This window comes from Mustela nivalis (assembly GCF_964662115.1).
Source record: "Mustela nivalis genome assembly, chromosome: 4".
Lineage (NCBI taxonomy): Eukaryota > Metazoa > Chordata > Mammalia > Carnivora > Mustelidae > Mustela > Mustela nivalis.
Window position 1 is genome coordinate 22,637,658 of NC_139023.1, and position 22,179 is coordinate 22,659,836.

The window sequence follows — 22,179 nt, forward strand, 5'->3', positions numbered from 1 at the left end:
ATTCTGTTCTGAGTTGTTTTTTGTTTTTTTCCCCCTGATGTTGCATATGGTTCTGTTGTCTCTTCTGTGTGGTTGTTTTTGCTTTGTTTTGTTTTTTATTAAATAGGCTCCACCTCCAGCACAGAGCCCAATGCAAGGTTTGAGTTCATAACCCTGAGATCAAGACCCAAGCTGAGATCAAGAGTCAGACAGTCAACCAACCAACCCATTGGCTTTATGTAAGTTTTATAATTTTTCCTTGAGAGCCAAGAATGATGTCCTAAGTAAAAGAAACTGCTATAAACAGACCTTCAGTAATGTGGTGGTGAGGTGTGGGAGGGAGAAGTGTTCTGCATTCCTGTGATTGGTCTTAGTCTTTTAGTGAGCCTGTGCCTCTGGACTGTGAACTTCACATATCTGCCTTTGTCGTCTTCTTTGCTTATGTGGGACAAAATGCCTAGAATGGGCTGGAGTTGGGTATTTCTCTTCCTCAGGTTAGGGTTTGATAATACCTCAGGAAGTTAGGTTCTGGTTAACTAGTTTTCAGTGAAGACAGGCCTTGTTGATAAAGAAAGAGTGCTTTGGAATATTTTTCTTCCCTCTTCTGGAAGTACCAGGGGATTTTTCTCTGATATTTGCTGTGGGAACCTCATCAAGCTCCTGGAGCTGAGACTCACAAAATTGTAGGGACCCCACTATGCCTGGATCCCCTGGAGTTTTTACTCATAGTCATCCATCTGAACCTCCAGCAATTCGTCAATCACAGTTCTGGTTTTCCCACCCTGGCACCGGCACCGGTTCCCACAGTTGGTTTCCACTCATGAAGCTTTGCCTCAGTAAATTGTTACTCTCCGTATTCTCGTATTGGTTTCTTCAGTCTCAGGGGCAGGAGTTTGCCTTGTGTCCTCATCTCTCTTATGGATCTTAGAAGAGTTGTTGATTTTTAGTCTATTTAGCTTTTTACTTGTTAGAATGGAGGGGCAGCTTCCGAGCTTCTTACATACTGACTAGAAACTGAAGTCCTTTTGTTTTTTAAAGATATTTATTTATTTATTTATTTGACAGAGACACACTGAGAGAGGGAACACAAGCAGGGCAAGTGGGAGAGGGAGAAGCAGGCTCCCCGCTGAGCAGAAAGCCTGATGTGGGACTCCACCCCAGGACACTGGGATCAAGACCGGAGCCAAAGACAGATGCTTAAACACCTGAGCCACCCAGGCGCTCTTTGTTTGTTTATTTTTTTAAATCAAAACAAGACACTAAATTTAAAAATTGGATTTATATCATGTTTGTAGATGAACAGAGTTATCATAAAATATTTCTAGTGAAGAAGCTTATCTATGTATAAGAGCAAAATTCAAGTATTTAAAAATCAAATCCTCAGTGTTCCCTCCTGTTCTACTTTATATCAGGCTCTTGAAAGAGAAGCCTTTTCTAAATCTTTCTAAATGCTATTAATTTCTATTTCTATGTATATCTGATAGTGCTTACTTTTCTCATTGCTTTATCCTGATATTTCTTTCCTTACAGTATTAAGTGAATCTACTTAAGGAAAGACACCTGGATTTTTACTTGAAAAGAGGTAGGTAGTTTATTAAAATATTTTACTATAAATCTCATGCCATCGAAAAACTACAAATGGTTTGAATGCTTACTAATGTTCACTTTAATTTTGTTGCTGAAAATCCAAATCACCCCAAATATATTATTTTACTGATATTTTTGAAGTTTAAAATCTAAACACAGAGAGGCTCTTAATCAATTAACATTATCTTTGTATATATGTCATGCATTAAGAAAATAGGAAATGGCTTATTTTTTTATTTGACAGAGGAAACCTTCGGCTTCAAACCTGTCACTCAACAGTCCCCAGTGAGATTTAGATTGACAGCTGCACAGTCTGGGCGTGGTCACTGCATATCTGCAGCCAGGTGTGCAATCAAGTCTTTGGCATCTTGCATAACGGAGGGTATTTCTGAGCCGTTCTCAGTCACTTGGGTTCCAAACAAGAACATCTTCCTGTCATTTCCCACCTCAGACAATGCCAAAGCTTCATGGATATCTGTAATACGATAGGCTGCTTCAAGATCCTTCAACCCAGAATAGAAAAAGCATAGGAAAGAGCTGGTTATTTTGCAATCCTTTTGGATAGATACATTTATTATTCTCATTTATTGCTCTCAATGATCTCACCTTCATTTTAATGTAAAGGATATTGTTACCCCATTATTATGATCCCAGTGGTTGTCTGAATATAAATATTTTAATCAGAATTATACCAACAGTGGGGCATCTATCTGGCTTAGTTGGTAGAGCATGCAACTTCTGATCTTGGGGTTTTGAGTGTGAGCCCCCTATTGGGTATAGAGATTACTTACCAAAAAAATGAGAGAGAGAAAAATAAAGGGCAGCAGAATTGTATCAGCAGTTATGAGCTATCATCAAGAAAGAATTTCTGGAATGAAGTTAAACCATTCTAATACCTTAATCAATTTTCCAAACACTGTAGTCAATATGCTCCTATTTTTTTCCATTTCTTTTTTATTTATCTAAATCATTTTCAATAGGATCAATTTTTTTATTGAAGTATAGTTGACACACAGTTACATTAGTTTTCGGTGTACAATATAATAATTTGACAACCCCGTATGTTATTCTACGTTCACCGTAATTGTAGTTACCATCCCTCACCATACAATGCTATTACGATTCCACTGACTATATTCAGCATATGCCATTGTATATGCTGTACCTTTCATCTCAGTGACCTATTTATTCCATAACTGGAAGCCTGTACCTCCCATTCTCTTTCACTCCTTTTTTTTTTTTTTTAATTTTTATTTGTTTGACAGAGAGATCACAAGTAGGTAGAGAGACAGGCAGAGAGAGAGGGAGAACCAGGCTCCCTGCTGAGCAGAGAGCTCAATGTGGGGCTCAATCCCAGGACCCCGAGATCATGACCTGAGCCAAGGGCAGAGGCCCAATCCACTGAGCCACCCAGGTGCTCCCCACTTTCACTACATTTTGCCCATCCCCCTACCGCTTTTCCCCTGGCACCCACCAATTTGTTCTCTGTACTTATTGGTCTATTTCTCCTTCTTGTTTTGTTTGTTCCTTTGTTGTCTAGATTCCACATATAAGTGAAAGCATATGGTATTTTTCTCATTTCACTTAGCATAATAATCTCTAGGTCCACCCCTATTCTCACAAATGGCAAGATCTCATTCTTTTTATGGTGAGTAATGCTCCAGTATGTGTATATATGCTACATCTTCTTTATCCATTTACCTGTTGATGGACGCTTGAGTTACTTCCTTATCTTACCTACTGTAAATGATGCTCCAATAAACACAGAGATGCATATACCTTTTTGAAATGGTATTTAAGTTTTTTGGGGGGTAAATACTCAGTAGTGGAATTATTGGATCATAATGGTATTTCTGTTTTCAATTTTGTGAGGACCCATAATCCTGTTTTCCACAGTGCCTGTACCAATTTACTTTCTTGTCAACAATGGACAGAAGTCCTTTTTTCACATCCTTACCAACACTTGCTATTTCTTGTCTTTTTGATTCTAGCCATTTTGACAGGTATAAAGTGATATCTCATTGTGGTTTCAATTTACATTTTTCTGATGATTAATGGTGTTGGGCATCTTTCTCATGTGTCTGTTGAACATCTGTATATCTTCTTTGGAGAAATGTCTGTTCATTGTATCTCCTACATATTTTTTAATTGGGTTATTTGCTTTTTTTTTTTTTTTTAAGATTTTATTTATTTATTTGATAGACAGAGATCATGAGTAGGCAGAGAGGCAGGCAGAGAGAGAGAGAGGAGGAAGCAGGCTCCCTGCTGAGCAGAGAGCCCGATGTGGGACTCGATCCCAGGACCCTGAGATCATGACCCGGAGCCGAAGGCAGTGGCTTAACCCACTGAGCCACCCAGGCGCCCGGGTTATTTGCTTTTTGAATATTGAGTTGGGTAAGTTCTCTACATATCTTGCATATTAAGTCCTTATCAGATAACATCATTTGCAAATATTTATTCCCAGTTAGTATTTGCCTTCTTTATTATTTATTTTATTTTTTTTTTAATTTTATTTATTTATTTGACAGAGGGAGAGGGAGGGAGAGAGTGAGAGACAGTGCACATGAGCAGGGGCAGAGGGAGAGGGAGAAGCAGGCTCCCCACTGAGCAAGGAGCCTGATGTGGGACTCAATCCCAGGACCCCAGGATTATGACCTGAGCTGAAGGTAGCCACTTTTAACTGACTGAACCACCGAGGTGTCCCAGTATTTCCCTTTTTAAAAAGATTTTACTTGTTTATTTGAGAGAGAGATAGAGAGACCACAAGCAAGGGGAAGCAGCAGAGGAGAAGAAGTAGGCTCCCCACTGAGCAGGAAGCCAACATGGGGCTCCATTCCAAAACTGGACCTAGGATCAAGGCCTGAGCCAAAGGCAGCCACTTAACTGCTTAACCCACTGAACCACCCAGGTGCCCCTTGCCTTTTTGTTTTGTTGATGGATTCCTTTGATGTGCAGAAGCTTTTTATTTTAATGTAGTCCCAACAGTTTATTTTTGCTTTTATTTCCCTTGCCTCAGGAGACATATCTAGAAAAATGTTTCTGGTGGCATCTGGTTGCAGTTGATTACATTTCTAGATATTGGTCATACCAATATATTGCCTGTCTGAGATCAGAATTTACTTATTCTTAGAGCCTGTAGTGACATTTGAACAGTGTTAAAATAGATCCAGTAAACCTGTGTGCAATGTCTCAAGGTAATAAATTAATGATGGAATTGGAGAGGAAGAAAATATGAGGAAAATGTTGGATTAAAAAGAGGGTTCCTTGTAGTCATAAAAGCACATTATGGATAGGGTGCCTGGGTAGGTCAGTCAGTAGAGCATGGAGCTCTTCATCACAGGGTCATAAGTTGGAGCCCCAAATTGGATGTAAAGTTTACTTTAGAAGAAGAAGGAGAAGGAGGTGGAGGAGGAGGAGGAGAAGGAGAAGGAGGAGGAAGGGGTGCCTGTATGGCTCAGTCAGTTAAACATCAGCCTTTGGCTCAGGTCATGATCCTGGAGTCCCAGGGAGCCAGCCCCAAGCCTGGCTCCCTGCTCAGCAGGAGTCTGTTTCTCCCTCTGCCCCTCCCCCCAACTCACTGCATGCACTCTTTCTCTCTCTTTCACTCACTTACCATGCATTCTTTCCTGATCACAATGTTATGACACTAGTTATCAATCACAAGAAAAATCTGGAAAGAGCACAAATAGATGGAGGCTGAATAACATGCTCCTAGACAATGAGTGGGTCAACCAAGAAATCAAAAATTACATGAAGAAAGACGAAAATGGAAATACAAGGTACAAAATCTTTGGGACATAGCAAAGGCAGTTCTAAGAGGGAAGTTTATAGCAAAACAAGCCTACCTCAAAAAGCAAGAAAAATCTCAGATAAACAACCTACCCATACACATTCAGGTGCTACAAAAAGAAGAACAAACAAAACCACAAACTAGCAGAAGGAAGGAAATAATAAAGATTGGCGCAGAAGTAAATGACATGGATACTAAAAAAATAAATAAATAAATTCCTAGAAACATATGACCTGACAAAACTGAATTAGGAGGAAATAAAATTTGAACAAACCAATTACCAGCAACAAAGTTGAATTAGTAATCAAAAAATTCCCAACAAACATAAGTCCACACCACATGGCTTTACAAATGAATTCTACCAAATATTTAAAGAAGAGTTAATACCTATTCTTCTCAAAATATTTCAAAAAAGAGGAAGGAAATCTTCCAGATTCATTCTATGAGACCAGCATTACACTGATACCATAACCAGAGAAAGACACCACAAAAAAAGAGCACTACAAGCCAATACTTCTGATGAACGTAGATGCAAAAATTCTCAACAAAATATTAGCAAACCAAATCCAACAATACATTAAAAAAATATTCATCATGATCAAGTGGGATTTATTCCAGGGATGCTAGAGTGGTTCAATAATTGCAAATCAAGCAACATGATACATCACATCGATAAAAGAAAGGATAAAAACCATATGATCATTTCAACAGTTACAGAAAAATATTTGACAAGGTAATTAATCCTTTCATGATAAAAACCCTCCACAAAGTAGGTTTAGAGAGAACATACTTCAGCATAATAAAGGCCATATATAAAAAACCCACAGCTAACATCATACTTAATGGGGGAAAACTGAGAGTTCTTCCCTAAGGTAAGGAACAACACAAGGATGTCCACTCTCACCACTTTTATTCAACATAGTACTGGACGTCCTAGCCACAGCAATCAGCCAAGAAAAAGAAATAAAGGCATCCAAATGAGTAAGCAAGAAGTCAAACTTCCAGTATTTGCAGATGTCATGACACTATAGAAAACCCTGGAGACTCCACCAAAAAACTATTACAACTGATAAATGAATTCAGCAAAGTTGCAAGATACAAAATCAATGTACAGAAATCTTTGCATTTCTATACATTAATAATGAAGGAGCAGAAAGAGAAATTAAGGGGGAAAATATCTCATTTATAACTGCACCAAAAATAATAAAATACCCAAGAATAAACCTAACCAAGGAGCCAAAAGACCTGTATTCTGAAAAGTATAAAACTTTGTTGAAAGAAACTGAAGACAATACAAAGAAATGGAAAGACATCACATGCTCATGGATTAGAAGAACAAATATTGTTAAAATATCTATACAACCCAAAGCGGTATACAGATTTAATGCGATAGCTACCAAATACCAACAGCATTTTCCACAGAACTAGAACAATTATAGAATTTGTATTGAACTACAAGACCCCCCAAAAGCCAAAGCAATCTTGAAAAAGATAAACAAAACTGGAGGTAGCACAATTCTAGACTTGAAGTTATACTACAAAGCTGTAGTAATCAAAACAGTATGGTACTGGCACAAAAACAGACACAGATCAACAGAACAGAGTACAAAGTCCAGAAATAAACTCAAAATTACATGATCAATTAATCTAGGATAAATGAGGCAAGAATATGCAATGGGAAAAACAAATAGTGTTGGGAAAACTAGAGAGCAACATGCAAAAGAATGAAACTGGACCATTTTCTTATACAATACACAAAAGCCAACTAAAAATGGATTAAGGACCTAAATGTGAGACCTGAAACCATAAAAATCCTAGAAGATAGCACAGGCAGCACTTACTCTGAAACTGGCCATAGCAACATCTTTCTAGATACATCTGCCAAGGTAAGGCAAACAAAAGCAAAAATAAATTATTGGAACTACACAAAAATAAAAAGCTCCTCCACAGCAAAAACAACACACAACAAAATTAAAAGATAACCTACTGAATGGAAGAAGATATTCACAAATGACATATCCCATAAAGAATTAGTATCCAAAATATATAAAGAACTTACACAACTTAAAACACAAAAAAACGAATAATCCAATTAAAAAATGGACAGAAGACATTAACGAATGTTTTCTAAAAAAGACATACAAATGGCCAAGAGACACATGAAAAGATGCTCTCAACACATTCACTCATCATCAGAGAAATGCAAATCAAAACCACAATGAGTTATCACCTCACACCTTTCAGAATGGCTAAAGTCAAAACCACAAGAAATAACAAGTATTGGCAAGAATGGGGAAAGAAAGAAGCCTCATGCACTGTTGGTGGGAATATAAACTGGTGCAGCCATTGTGGAAAATAGTATGGAGTTCCTCAAAAGAGTAAAAATAGGGACACCTGGGTGGCTCAGTGGGTTAAAACCTCTGCCTTTGGCTCGGGTCATGATCCCAGGGTCCTGGGATTGAGCTCCACATCGGACTCTTTGCTCAGCAGGGAGCCTGCTTCCTCCTTCTCTCTGCCTACTTGTGATCTTGTCAAATAAATAATTTAAAAACCTTTAAAAAAAAAAAGGAGTAAAAATAGAACTATCCTGGGATGCCTGGCTGGCTCAGTCAGTAGAGCAAATGACCCTTGAGCTCAAAGTCATGAGTTTGAGCCCCACACTGGGTATAGAGTTTACTTTAAATAAGAAAATAGAACTACCCTATAATCCAGTAATCACACTACTGGAATACCCAAAGAATAAGGAAACACTAATTCAAAGGGATATATGCACCCCTATGTATACTGAAGCATAATTTACAACTGTCAAAGTATGGAAGCAATCCAAGTATCCATCAATAGATGGCTAAACAAGATGTAACACACACACACACACACACACACACACACGTACACACACACAGAGGAATATTACTCAGCCATAAAAAAGAAGGAGATCTTGCCATTTGCAACAACATGGATGGATCTACAGAGTACAATGCTAAGTGAAATAAGCCAGTGAGAGAAAGAAAAATATCATATGAAATTTAAGATACAAGAGAAACAAAGGAAAGAAAAAGAGACACCCCAAAAAACATACTCTTAACTATAGAGAACAGTTTCCAGACAGGAGGTGAGTGGGGGGCTGGGTGAAATAGGTGAAGACAATTAAGATTATACCTACCTTGATGCACACTGAGTAATATTTGAAACTACTGAATTACCGCATCATACACCTGAAAGTAATATCTATTGCTCTATGTTCACGGGAATGAAAATACATTTTTTAAAATGTCATTTAAAAAAACAAATGGAAAGCTATGTATAAAGAAGATAACCATAAGCAAAGTAAAATAATAGTCAACAAGTTGCTGAGGAAGACACACAGAACGCCTACAAGTAATAAAGGATTATTTTTCTGAAAGATAGGAAAGATTTCTACAACTCAAATAAGAAAAGATAAACAACCTAATAGAAATTTGGGAAGAGATATTAAAAGAAAATTCACAGGGGTGCCTGGGTAGCTCAGTCAGTAGAGTGACCAACTCTTCACGTCCACTCAGGTCATGATCTTGGGGTCGTGGGATCAAGCCCCATGTTGGGTTCTGCACCGGGCATGGAGCTTGCTTGAGATTCTTTTTCTGCCTCTCCTTCTGCCCCTCCCCTCTCTCTCACTTGCTCTCTGTCTCTAAAAATAAATAAATAAAAGACAATCCACAGATGTGGAAATGAGTTTCAAAGAATGAAATGAATTTGAAACTAATAACCAATGTACATCTGAAAAGATGTTGAAGCTGAACTAGTAATTAGGGAAATGCAAATTAGAATAATAGGATAAAATTTCAGCTCCATCAGACTGGCAAAAATGAAAAAGGTTGACAATACCAAGTACTGAAATGGATGTGGAGCTGCTAAAATCTGTCATATTCTGCTCTCTAGAGAGTAAATTGGTGCAATATCTTTGGAAAGCAGCTTGGTAAGATCTAGTAAAGCTGATTATGTACAAATCTGAAAACCCAGCAATTTCTCTTTTAGATGTATGCACTAGAGAAATGTTGATACATATCTACAAGGAGACACATACATGAAGATTCACTGTAACACTGTTTATAATAATAAACCATTAGGAATAACCCAAACACCCAGAATGAAAATAGTAAAAATGTGGTATATTCATGCAATGGAATACTACAGAGCTCACTTGCATGTGCCATGGCCTTTGTAGTTTATGGTATGTAAGATGCTCCCGTTTAAAACAAAACAAAACAAAACAAAAGCTCCTCTTTTAAATAAAATCTGCAGGACTAGCTTCTGTGCTGGACTGGAACATAGATTCCTTTAGGTGGTCGTTTGTAATTACTTAGTTTACTGCCATTAAGACATTCACCCTCAGAAGTGGCGGGACAGTTAAATTCCCTAATGACTGGCTATCTTAAAGCAGTTGAAAGAGGGGCTTTACAAAAATAATGAATACTGTTATGCTGAAAATAAAACATAAAAAAAAAGAAGAAAGAGGGGCTTTACTATTACAATGCTGTCGATGTTTAGTATTTTTAACTTTTTTTATTGTGGTAAAATACACATAACAAAATTTATTGTCTTAACCATGCATGAGAGCACAGTTCAGTACATTCACTGTGCAACGGTCCACCTCCAGAAGTCTCTTCATCTTGCAAAACTGCAACTCTGTACCCACAAAGCAGTAACTCCCATTTCTCCCTCCCCAAACCCAAGGCAACCATCGCTAATATAAACCCTGTACCCGTTAAACAATGACTCTTCCTTCTCCTCTCCTCCCATTCCCTTGTAACCTCTCATTTATTTTCTGTCTCTATGAACTTGACTACTCCAGGTACCTCATGAAAGTGGGATCATATGATATTTGTTGTTTTCTTGCTGGGTTATTTCTCTTAGCATAAGGTCCTCAAGGTTTATCCATATCACAGCATGTGTCAGAATTTCCTTTTCTAAGGCTGAATTGTCTGTATGTATCGTGTTTTATTTATCCATTCACCCACGGAGGAACACTTGGGTTGCTTCTACCTTTTGACTATTGTGAATAATTCTGTTGTGAATATGGATGGATGAGTATCTGTTCATGTTCCTGCTTTCAATTCTTTTGAGTATATACCTAGATGTGGAATTGCTGGATATGCAAATTCTATTTTTAATGTATTTTTTTTAAGGAACTGCCATACTGTTTTCTAAAGTGGCTGCACCATTTTACATTCCCAACGACACTGTACAGGGTTCCAGTTTCTCCAGGGTTGTTTGTTTAATATTTTTTATGTGTGTGTAATAAATTCAGGTCAGGCTAATTGATCTAAAGCAAACTATTCCTTTATGTATTGTAGATGCTCAAATATTTTGTTGAAATCAATTCAACCACCAGTAAATGTTTACTGAATTAAATTCAACGCATATTTGTTGCATTTCTACTATGCTTGTCCAGTATAAGGGAATAATGGTTTTTATTTTCAAGGAGTTTATAATCCAATAGATCTTATAAGTGTAAACTAAACTGCATATATAGCATATTGTTAAATATCTAGCTATTAAAAGTAGACATTTCTATTTCTTTAAGTAATAATAAAACTATTAAGTGAAACTTAGAGCTGCCCAGATTTTTACCTGTTTGTTTGCAAACACAACCAGAGGAAGGATTGGGTTTGTTTCAATTAATTGATGAAGGTGTTTCTTGGCTTCAGGTAATCTGTTGTGATCAGCTGAATCCACCACAAAGATCAGCAGCAATCCTCTGGATAGGTACATTTCCCAATAGGAACGGAAAGGTTCACTGCCACCAACTACAGAGAACAGCAGAGAAAAAAATATGACAAAAACATAGCAGAAGCAGCTGCTGAGAAGGCAGGAAAGACCCTCTTAGATAATTTCCAAACACTGGACAGGTGTTCTGATAAAATGCCACTGTGTCAGAGTGTATCCAATTCTGAGAATGACCAGAGGCATGTTACTAGGGAAGTGGCTGATGGAAATATTTACCCTCCATAAGTGGTTCAATCATTCTGGGACACAAAGACTCAGCATAAAGACTAGATACTACCATGAATACAGTGGATGCCCCCTGCCCTGTAACACAGAGCGGCCATGGGGGCCACCGCCTAACAGTTGAGCTCAGAAAATGGGAGTACGTCACTAAAATAATTCAGGGTGGTAGGTTAAAACACACCTTTCTCCAAAATAAGTTTCAAATAGACGAATTCCCTGGCCAGACTCACTTGCACAGTCTTTTTCCTTTATCAAAATCCCAGAACTAATTTCTCCTCTTAACACTGCACTAAGATTTAATAGGATCCTGTGGGCATTAAAGAAAGAAAATGCCTTTGGATTATTTCATTCCACTGATTCTTCCCAGAAGAAAGTTTCTGGCAATTATAATAATATATACACAATGGATTTAGTTTTTATTTTTCTCCTAGAGCAGAGGCTGGCAAACTATGGCCCGCAGTCTAAATCTGGCCCACGGCCTATTTTTGGTAGCACAGGAACAGAGAATGGATTTTACATCTTTAAATGCTGCGGGGGGAGAGAAAGAATAACATTTCATGACATGTAAAAGTATCATATTTGGATTTCAGTGTCTACAAATAAAAGTTTATCGGAACACAATTGTGGACTTGCCACGTATTGTCTGTATTGTCTGTGGCTGCTTCCACAGTACAACAGAGTTTAGCGGCTGCCTAGAGACCATGTGGCCCCCAAAGCCTAAATTATTTACTACCTAGCCCTTTACAGAAAAAGTTTGAAGACCCTTGTTTTAGAAACTTAACAAAAACATTTAAAATACTTCTGGGAAAGGGCCTTGATTTATCTGTTCTTTGTTTGAATTAGCTAGGCTAATTCCCTAAATAAAGCATTTTGTGTTACTAACTTTTAAAAAGAATATTGTGTAATCTTCTAAGTAATTCATATGGTTTCAACATATTTAGTTTAAGCATGAATGAACATTTGGGTTGTTCCTCATTTTTGTGTGTCTGTGTGTGATACCATCACATTTCACCTATATTGGGATTTTCATCTTTTTGTTATTAACTTCTAACTTAATTGCAATGTATTCAAAGAACATGGTTTTTATGATGCCCCTTCTCTGAAAAATTTATTAACACCTGTTGTATGGTCTACCAGGTGGTCAATTTTGATAAATGTTACATGAATCTTTGAGAGGAATATGTATTTTAGCTTTGGGATGTAGCTAAAATTGTCTAATTGAACAATCTTATATTGTCCATTGGATGAAACTTGTTGGTTGTGTTCACATTCTCTGGATCCTTGTTGATTTTTTTCCTCCTTGATTTTAATAATTTGACAATACGTTGAAAATCCCTCACTCCAATGGTAGATATGTCCATTTCTTCCCCTAATTAGATTCTCCCTTTCTTTTCATTCCTTTGTTTCCTTCCTTCCTTTCTTTTCACTTTTTATATTTTGAGACTATTTTCCTAGCTATCTATTTGGTTAAAATTATTATCTCTTCTATAGCTTCTGAACGAATTAAAACTTGTATTCCAGATAATGTTGTTAGCTGAAAGATTTGCCTACACGTTGACCAGTTTCTCTGCCCATACTTTCTTTCTGTGACTGAAAGGAAAAATTAAAAGGTGATTACAGTAATCTAAGGGAGAGACGGTGTAGGTTCCAGCTGACATAAGTGCAGTAGGAAAAGATGTAACTGATGAACTGATGAATTCCAGCTTTGTTTAGAAGTAGAAAACTCAGGGGCGCCTGGGTGGCTCAGTGGGTTAAGCCGCTGCCTTTGGCTCAGGTCATGATCTCAGAGTCCTGGGATCGAGCCCCGCATCGGGCTCTCTACTCAGTGGAGAGCCTGCTTCCCTCTCTCTCTCTCTGCCTGCCTCTCCATCTACTTGTGATTTCTGTTAAATAAATAAATAAAATCTTTAAAAAAAGAAAAAAATTTTAAAAAAAGAAGTAGAAAACTCATAGTGTTTTATTTGTGGACTAGAGTTGGGGGTACAAAAGGAGACATCAAGGGTGACTCCTATTGTTTCTGGCTGGTAACACGATAGCTAAGGAACCATTTACGGACCAGTAGATTATAGGGAAAGGAACAGTAATGGAGATAAAGCAAGCACTTTGTCTCGACCATTTTAGGCTGGATTGGATTTATGGTTGGGTTGGATAGATAAATCTGGGATAGATAAATCTGGGTGTCATTAACACAGAGATGGTATTTTTTAAGGCCAATAGGATGGATAAATCATCCAAGGAGAAAATGTAAAGAACTGAATATAATGCAACTTTGGGGAACAACACGATTTTGAGAGGGGGTGACCCCAGAATTACTTTAGCATAGAGACTTCTGGGCTGCCCTCTGGTTACAAAAAGAGATTTGGGGCTTTTTCAGAGAAGGAAGTATGTGTATTTGCTGTATTTACTTAGATTGAATGTTTTTTGGGGTAGTGAGGGAATTGAGAGCGTATTATCGGAGGGGGTGCTGTAGCCTTCCTTGCCACTCCCTCTCATACCAGCACTGAAAAAAGGAGGAAACAAGGAAAGGAAGTGATTTCCTCCACAATGAACTATTAAACTACATACGCATTCTAAAACCGTAGGCAAACCTGACCCAGTGTGACTTTTCATAAGGGTACAATGATGCTAACAATAGGTCTGGCTTAAGGTATAACAAGATAAGCCTATCCTGTTACTAATGAGAAAGCAGGCTTACTCTCCAGAAACTCCATCTGGCTATCCTCGGTGTTGATGCATACTGCATTGAAACCTTGGGTGGGTGCCACGCTGTGCTGGACTCTGTTTAAAGCTAGAGAGTGCAGAACGCTGGTCTTTCCTGCTCCATCCAGGCCCAACACAAGGATCTGCTTATTTTTCTCCTGTGAAAACAAAAGACCAATCAATAAACTCATGCAACCAGGGGCTTGTTTCCCTGGCTCCTGGCAGTGTGCCTGCCTGTGGTAGGACCCAATAATAATTGTGGAATTGTAAACCAGAACAAAAATTCATGAAACATTAATATGTCTAGGAGCACCTGGCTGGCTCTGTTGGTAGAGCATGGGACTCTTGGTCTTGGGGTCGTGATTTCAAGCCCCATGTTGGGTATAGAGTTTACTTAAAAAAAAAATTAATAGAACTAGGACAAGCCGTACCAGTCTGTATTTTATAATCAGCCATTAGTTATGTGGTATTAATCACACCCCCCACCTAGAATGGTGGTGATCAATCTATTAAATATAGACTGCATAATATAACAGGATTTATAGGCGGTGCCATAGATCACAGGATGCGATCTTCACTTTGCTGCTTGAGTTCATGTCCACTGCGGATTGAAACAGAATTCAGTTTGTTGTTTGGGATCTTGGGATATCTGTGGTTCATGCACTCACTACATGCCATTCAGCATGTAAGCACCCGAAGTCTCATAGTATTGATCTGTTTTCTTTTCCCAATTGGATCACTAACTAGATAAAAGACTAGGGGAAGTTTCCCCTCTTATACTTTTTAATAGAAGTATCATGATTAAATGAAAAGGCTAAGGTTATAGAAACTGTTAAACAGGTTCCAATCACAAATGAACATTTATTTTACAATCAGATGTTAAAACCTGTTGAACTTGACATAAACTTCAGAAAGAAGCAGACTTAGAAATTTTTATAACAAGTGATTGAGAGACAAGAAGGGCAGGTTGGTATGAAAAGTTCAGAGTGCTCAGAAAAGTGACTTTTAGGGTACAAAATTTAATGTGAACAGTAATAAATGACTAACAATACAAATTGCCCACAGGAACTCAATTCTATTTCCCAAACTGCCTACTGAAGAAGTTTCTCATGCACAAAAACACCAGTAATTGTCTTCAATTACATTGGTTTAGAAGTAACAATAATCTTTTATATTTATACTTGAACACTAAATGTTGATGTTAGATTTAGACTGGTTTTCTAGTAAAAAGTGAATTTTTTTCACTATCCCACTTTTTCTTCTTTTGAAAATAAGATCTATGTGAAAGTGAGATGTTTGAAGATCTGGTCTAGTAGGGTCTTGTATAGACAGCATAATTTATTAAAACTGTCTTGTGAATAAAAGAATTAGAAAAAGTACATGTTTGTTTTGGAATTCTTTTTTTTTTTTAAGATTTTATCTATTTATTTGACAGAGAAAAATCACAAGTAGACAGAGAGGCAGGCAGGGGTGGAGGGAAGCAGGCTCCCCGCCGAGCAGAGAGCCTGACGCGGGGCTCTATCCCAGGACCCTGAGCTGAAGGCAGAGGCTTAACCCCCTGAACCACTCAGGCGCCCTGTTTTTGGAATTCTTGATGGCTCTTAAAGCAAATGGTATTTCCATAGTTATTTTCTATCTTCATCTCCATTTCCCTCTCATCTGCATCTAAGCATGAGAGTATCATTCTGGAAGTGTGGTGGTGAGGAAGAAGGACTTCATGGATAGAGAATATCTCACAGGATGATTTAAACTGCATGCTCTGAAGCAGATTTGGGCCCAAGAAATTGCTGTAGGGTGTGAATTGTGTCCCTCTTACTGTCTCCACCAACGGCCACTCAAGATGACCCCAACATACTTTATCAATTCCAACAAGCAATCCTCCCTCCATTTTTAACATCTCCAAAACGAGGGTTTTACAATTCATGGTGTGTCTTTTTTTTTTTTTTTGAGAGAGAGAGAAATAGAGATAGAGGGGGGGGGGCTTGGGGGAAGGGCAAAGGAAAAGGGAGAATCATAAGACTCCTAGCTGAGCACGGAACCCCACGGCGGGCTTGATCTCAAGACACTGAGATCATGACCTGAGCTGACATCAAGAGTTGGATTCTTGGGATGCCTGGGTGGCTCAGTTGGTTAAGCAGCTGCCTTCGGCTCAGGTCATGATCCCAGCGTCCTGGGATCCGGTCCTGGGATGAGTCCCACATCGGACTCCTTGCTCGGCAGGGAGCCTGCTTCTCCCTCTGTTTCTGCCTGCCGTTCTGTCTGCCTGTGCTTGCTCTCTCTCCCTATCTCTCTCTGACAAATAAAAATAAAATCTTTAAAAAAAAAGAGTTGGATTCTTAATCAACTAAGCCACCCAAGTGTCTGAGTATGTCATATTTTGATTGGCAGCATTTTTTTTTTCTTTCTCAGTGGTGCCAAAATAATGGTATCTGAGATCCTAGGAAATATTGTGAGTAAAAATGGTTCCCTACTCTCCTTCCAACCACATGGCTGTCCTACTCTATCCTGTCTAGAAATTCTGCAGTCACTGCTCACATTTTACTTTATTTATTTATTTTTTTGGCAAAACACATGCTAAAATACATTCTTTCTCATGTTGATCATCTCTTAAGGAAAGCTAGGATTATTGCTAAACCAAAAGTTCTGACATAATTTGTGATTTTGAGCGCCACTGTTCCCTGTCAATAGTCATTATTTTAACCATATATGGGTCTATAACAGTTTGTGTTTTACCAGAGATCAAATCGCCGTTAATAATTCAAATTGTTTAGAACCAGAAAGCACCTGTGAGCTCAGGAACTCCAGGAGCAAGAAGCTTATTAAGCTGATCCAAACAGTGCCAGTTTTTTCTTCCTTTTTATCCTACACCCCCTCAATTTTTTCACTGTGGTAAAATACACATAAATATAATATAAATAAAATATAATATAAAACATACCGTCTTACCCATTATTAAGGACACGATTCGGTAGTATTAAAATACATTCAGAATGCTGAGACAGTCTCCCTCCCCTCAGAGCCTCAGGCAACCACCAGTTCTACTCTACGACTTTGACTCCCCTAGGTACCTCATATAAGTAGTCATAGTATTTGTTTCTTTCTTTCTTTCTTTCTTTTTTTAAAGATTTTATTTATTTGACAGAGATCACAAGCGGGCAGAGCGGCAGGCGGATGGGGAGGGGGCGGAGGGGGGAAGCAGGCGCCGCGCTAAGCCGGGAGCCCGATGTGGGGCTCGATCCCAGGACCCTGGCACCATGACCCGAGCCGAAGGCAGAGGCCTCAACCCACTGAGCCACCCAGGCGCCCCCATAGCACTTCTTTTTGCGATTGCAGTGCCTGGGTCCTGGGACCTCTCCGTTAAAACTTTGCGACCACCCCCGTGGGCGCTGGTGGTGCGAAAACAATGGAAGCAGTAACCACGGAGAAGGTCCAGCCCTCGGACGCACGTGCACGAATTCGCGAACCCCGCACCACGGAGAGCAGCCGGACCGAGTCCGAGGGCCGCGAGGGCTCGGGGCTGGTGTCGGTGCGGGAGGCAGCCGGAGATGCGGCGCGAGAAGGGCCGCTTCCGCCCGGGGCGGACCAACCGCGCCCTCCTCTTCCTCACCGCGGCACCACCCGCGGGGGGTGGGCGGGGGACGCAGGGGCGGGGTTAGGGCTGAGGGTAAGGCAGGTGACCGGGAGAAGGGGCCAGCGACGGGCTTGGGAAGCTTGGCACACCCGCTTTCATCCACAGAGTAAAATGCCCTCAAACCCAGACCCGATTCCCTCCCGCGCGGGTCGGGGCCTCGGACGTAACAGAGCCGGCGGCGCTCGGGCCTGACCGTCCACGATGGCCTTGGAGAGCCGGGCGAGGCCCCGGTCCCTTACCGGCGGCTCCAGCGGGGGCTTTGTCAAGGCGCTGTTGTCCTTCTTCTCTTCTCTTCTTTTCCCTTGAGCTGTTCCTTCTCTTTCTCGGTCTCCCGCTCTTTCCTCTTCTCCTCCTCCTTACAGTTACTCTTCTCCTCCTTTCCTTTCTCTTTCCCCTTAATTTTCTCCTTCTCCACCTCCGTCTTTTTCTCTTCTTTTCCTTTTTCCCGAATTTTCTCTTTCTCTGGCTCCTTCCCCTTCTTCATCACCTTCCCCTTATCATTCACCTTCGCCTTCTCTATCACCTTCGCCTTCTCTATCACCTTCCCCTTCTCTATCACCTTCCCCTTCTCCACCGCCTTCCCCTTCTCCACCGCCTTCCCCTTCTCCATCACCTTTCCCTTCTCCATCCCCACCGCCCTAATTTCCTCTATCCGCGCGCCCGCGCGCTGGATCCTGGGTCCTGGGTCCTGGCAGGTGTGGCCCCCGTGGCGGACGCAAGGTGGAGACGTAGGTCCACGCGGCGTAGACAACACCCGCGGTCACCGCGCGGCCGAGGCCAGTACCCCGGCGCGCTGGCTGCCGCCGCGCATCTGACGCCCGCTAGCGGGGGTCTGCGGCGCCGCGGATTCGCCGAACCCGGGGCGGGGGAGAGGATAGAGGGGGGAGAGCCAGAGGGAGTGTTGAACATAGGGAGGTGGGGAGGGAGTTGGGAGAGGCCCGTGGGACTTATCTTCAGGGTAGGAAAATCGCCCCAGGCGACCCAGGAGGTCGCACAATGCCCCCGATTCCCTAGTACTGAGCGCAGTGTCTCAGAAAGGCCTTCCAAGTCGGCCCAGTTCCTGGTGTGTCACCTCCCCCACATCATCCTAGGGCCGCCCGGCCCACGTGTCTCCCATCTGAAGAACGCTTTGGAAGCCAGCGCCCAAGAGCGTCCCGGAGGTTTCTCGGCCAGTTATCACAAGTCTGAAAGTGAAATCCGTTATCTTCCCGCCCTCCGACCCGTGTTAATTCCACAAGGAAGGTCTAGAGGCCGATATCCAGGATGCTTAAGAGAAACATGCACCGTTCCTTTATTTTAAATTCCGGCTACACGTCGCTTAAATAAAATTACCTGGAGATTAAATTAGTAAATCCGCCAGGAAATAGATACTAATAATGATGGGTAATAAAACTACAACTAAACAAAATGGTCATCCCCAGTGATCCTGTATGTGGCAAATTAGGTAACCACGGGACTTTTCAAAGGTGGTAAGATTTCTTAAATTGTTTGAAGGGTGCCTGGGTGGTTCAGTGGGTTAAAGCCTCTGCCTTCGGCTCAGGTCATGATCCCAGGTCCCGAAATGGAGCCTTGCAATCGGGCTCTCTGCTTGACGGGGAGCCTGCTTCCCACGCTCTGTCTGCCTGCCTACTTGTGATCTCTGTCAAATAAATAAAACCTTAAAAAAAAAAAAGTATAAAAGTATACTTGAAAAGTATACAGATTTATTTTGTTGTTGTTAACCTGCTCTCCATATACTTCACAATCTAATTAAAGTATCTTAACGCAATAAACTGGCTTCTTTCAACAGGATCTACTGTTCAGATAGGCTTGTAAACAACAGTGAATGACAGGCTGTTTCCAGGTTTGAGTGAGTAATATGTTTTTAAGGTGAACAGTTTACAAGCAGCCTTGAAGATGCTGTGCTTAGTAACTTTAAAAATGTTTACTCCTCAGTTAGTTTATAAACACATATGAACACGAAGTTACATTGTAACACATATGAATCCAAAGTTGTCACTGAAGTTACAACTGGGTTCTCTCAGTTCCAGCAGATTAGTTTTGAAGCTTTTGGGGAAGGGCAAGAAAGAATTCTAGTCAGCTCAAAAAATTCTTAGATATACCAATCAGAAAGTCCTTTATAAAATGCCAAAACCCCAAACACCTTAATCTATACACACTGAGAGAATATTTTATTTTAAAATGTACCACAGTGAATCGATGTATCCATACTGGTTTTTATAAATGTACACACACACACACTCACACACAAAGTATATGTCCTTGATTAAAGACCTGTCCAAAAGAAATAATTACTAGAAAATTAATGTAGATGTTTATACTTCATTTGACAATTATGACTTATTTAAATTGAGGTTTCAGTTGCTTAGTAATGACTGGTAATAACAATGGCTAGTAATTCCAATGACTAAATAAAGAAATACAAATTTCACTGTTGGTGCCTTACTTGGGTCAAAATTTTTAACAATGGATAACTTTAACCAAAATTCTGGCTCAATTAACCTAAAAATGATTATCCTTCACCACAGAAATTTAATGGAATCCTAAATAACAGCTTACAAACAATTACTCCTGTGATGGGGTATATATTCAGAAGGAATAAGTCATCACTCTTACCAAAATATTCTTTAAGCTCAAAAAGTATTAGGTCATAATAAATCATTCATATATAAGAGGGTCTCTTGTTTAGATGTTACCTCAGATTCTGATTAGGCAGCACCACATTTCTTACTCTTGTAAAGGAGGAACGCCTTTTAAAAAACACCTTTGAAGAAGTTTCAATAGATATGTTCAGAGTCAAACACAGCAGCACTTTATTAACAAGGATGAAGTAATATCACAAGGAAATACTCAAAGTCTAAATTCAATGCTATCTTGGGCAGCACAAAATGAATACTAACAAGGGTGGCATCCCAGTGTGCCTGTCTCACAGCTGTTCAGTGGGAAAGTGGCCTGTAAGCAAGGAAGACCAGAGCAACACCGACACCACACTGACTGTACAATACTTCATTACTTTGAGAAGGGTAATGAATAGTTGTACCCCAAATGACAAAGGCAAATCATTTTAGGATCTATTAACTGGGCCAAAAAGTTAAGTTGCCTACTACGGAACTCTGGAAGATTTCCTCTCTACCTAGAAGTCACTGTTCATGCTCCTGACAGGACCATTAAATCTATCTGAGACACTCCAACCCATCTAACCTCAGAACGCTGGGTCTAGGGTTCAACTTCCTGCAACACTGATATATTTTCCTTGAGTTCTTTAATGGGGCTAATGTCAGCATAATATCATCATAATCTGGAAACAATATGGGGTGCAAAAGAGTCCTAATTTATATGTGTGTGTGTATATGTACATACACACACATTTCATTACTATGTATTTAGTATGTATATATAGTTTCCCATACTCCAGGATCACATGACAGAGAATTTACGGTCAAAACTGATCACGACATTTACTTCAGTTTTTCGGTGGTCATTCATGTAATGAAGTGAAAAACACCAGTGTATTAGTAAGGTCCCTTTTTATCACATGATATTTCTAAGCAGATATATGGAATGCTCAGAAGATTCCACTTTCAGTCTCCTAAGGCCTCCTAAGACATAATTTAAAGTGGGATTTGATAGGAAAAAGTATCTTCAGGCTCCAGTTGAAACAGAAATAGGTTCTGTTTAAATCCTAGGAAACTCTGGATAACATGCCTTGTTTGTGAACCTGAAAAAACACCAGATCACAGCGCACAAAGAGAAAGAATGCAACAGAGATCAAGGTAGGAAAATGCCCAATTATTCTGAGTCCTTATCATCTGTGCAAAGCTAGGTGGTACAAGTAGGCCACGTCTGCCTAGGCAGAGTTTGTGTGATACCCAAGAAAATCATTTCATGAAAATGTGGGGATGGGAGAGGGAGTAGCTCTGTGCTTCTTGCTGTGTTACCTTTATTATGTTCCTAGTGTCAGTGAGACTAAAAATAGCCTGCAAAGAATGTTCTCATCACCAGCCACCTTTTCCACCTTTCTTCTTTTTCTGTTGCTGTTTCTTTTTTGTTGCTGGAGCCCCTGCAGGTTTCTGGTGTCTTGGGGGTATGATATTACTTGTAGATGCTGATGCTGTTGCTGCGCTGCCAGGTCTTGGGGAGGTTGGTGGGCTGCTCACAGTCTTACTGGCGTCCCTGAAATCATCAGATCAGGAGAGTACTGGTCATTCATATATTCAACGAAGGAAAGGACTACAAAAACATATGTATGGGATTTCACTTTCTACTTCTAACAACCTCCCACACATATTCTATTTATTTTAAAGAGGGCTCCCAACTTCCTATCCATTTTTCTTTGGAATACAATATTTACTGCTTTAGAGTTACAGTAATATAAGGTACATGCCAATTTTTAGAAAGCATAGGAAAAAGAAAAAAAATTTAAATGACTTATAAACTTATAATGTAAGAATAACTTGTTTAGTAACATTTTTAATATTTCTAGTCATCTTATTTATAGTATCTG

General features: G+C 39.9%; 2 protein-coding genes across 2 annotated transcripts in view; both read right to left on the minus strand.

The window, feature by feature from the left end:
- Window positions 1–1,621: 1,621 nt before the first annotated feature.
- On the minus strand, window positions 1,622–18,049 carry ARL9 (ARF like GTPase 9). The gene is made up of 4 exons (XM_082728625.1): window positions 17,915–18,049; window positions 14,040–14,202; window positions 10,967–11,142; window positions 1,622–2,069 (listed from the first exon to the last, which is right to left on the minus strand). Exons 2-4 carry the CDS (start codon window positions 14,053–14,055, stop codon window positions 1,890–1,892), a joined length of 372 nt encoding a protein of 123 aa, XP_082584751.1. The 5' UTR covers window positions 14,056–14,202; window positions 17,915–18,049; the 3' UTR covers window positions 1,622–1,889.
- Window positions 18,050–19,823: 1,774 nt separating this feature from the next.
- The window catches only part of SRP72 (signal recognition particle 72), a 30,294-nt gene continuing 27,938 nt past the window's right edge, over window positions 19,824–22,179 (minus strand). The window contains exon 19 of the mRNA XM_082728618.1: window positions 19,824–21,848. Coding sequence (XP_082584744.1) covers window positions 21,671–21,848 — 178 coding nt within the window. The 3' untranslated portion in view covers window positions 19,824–21,670. The remainder of the gene's footprint in view (window positions 21,849–22,179) is intronic.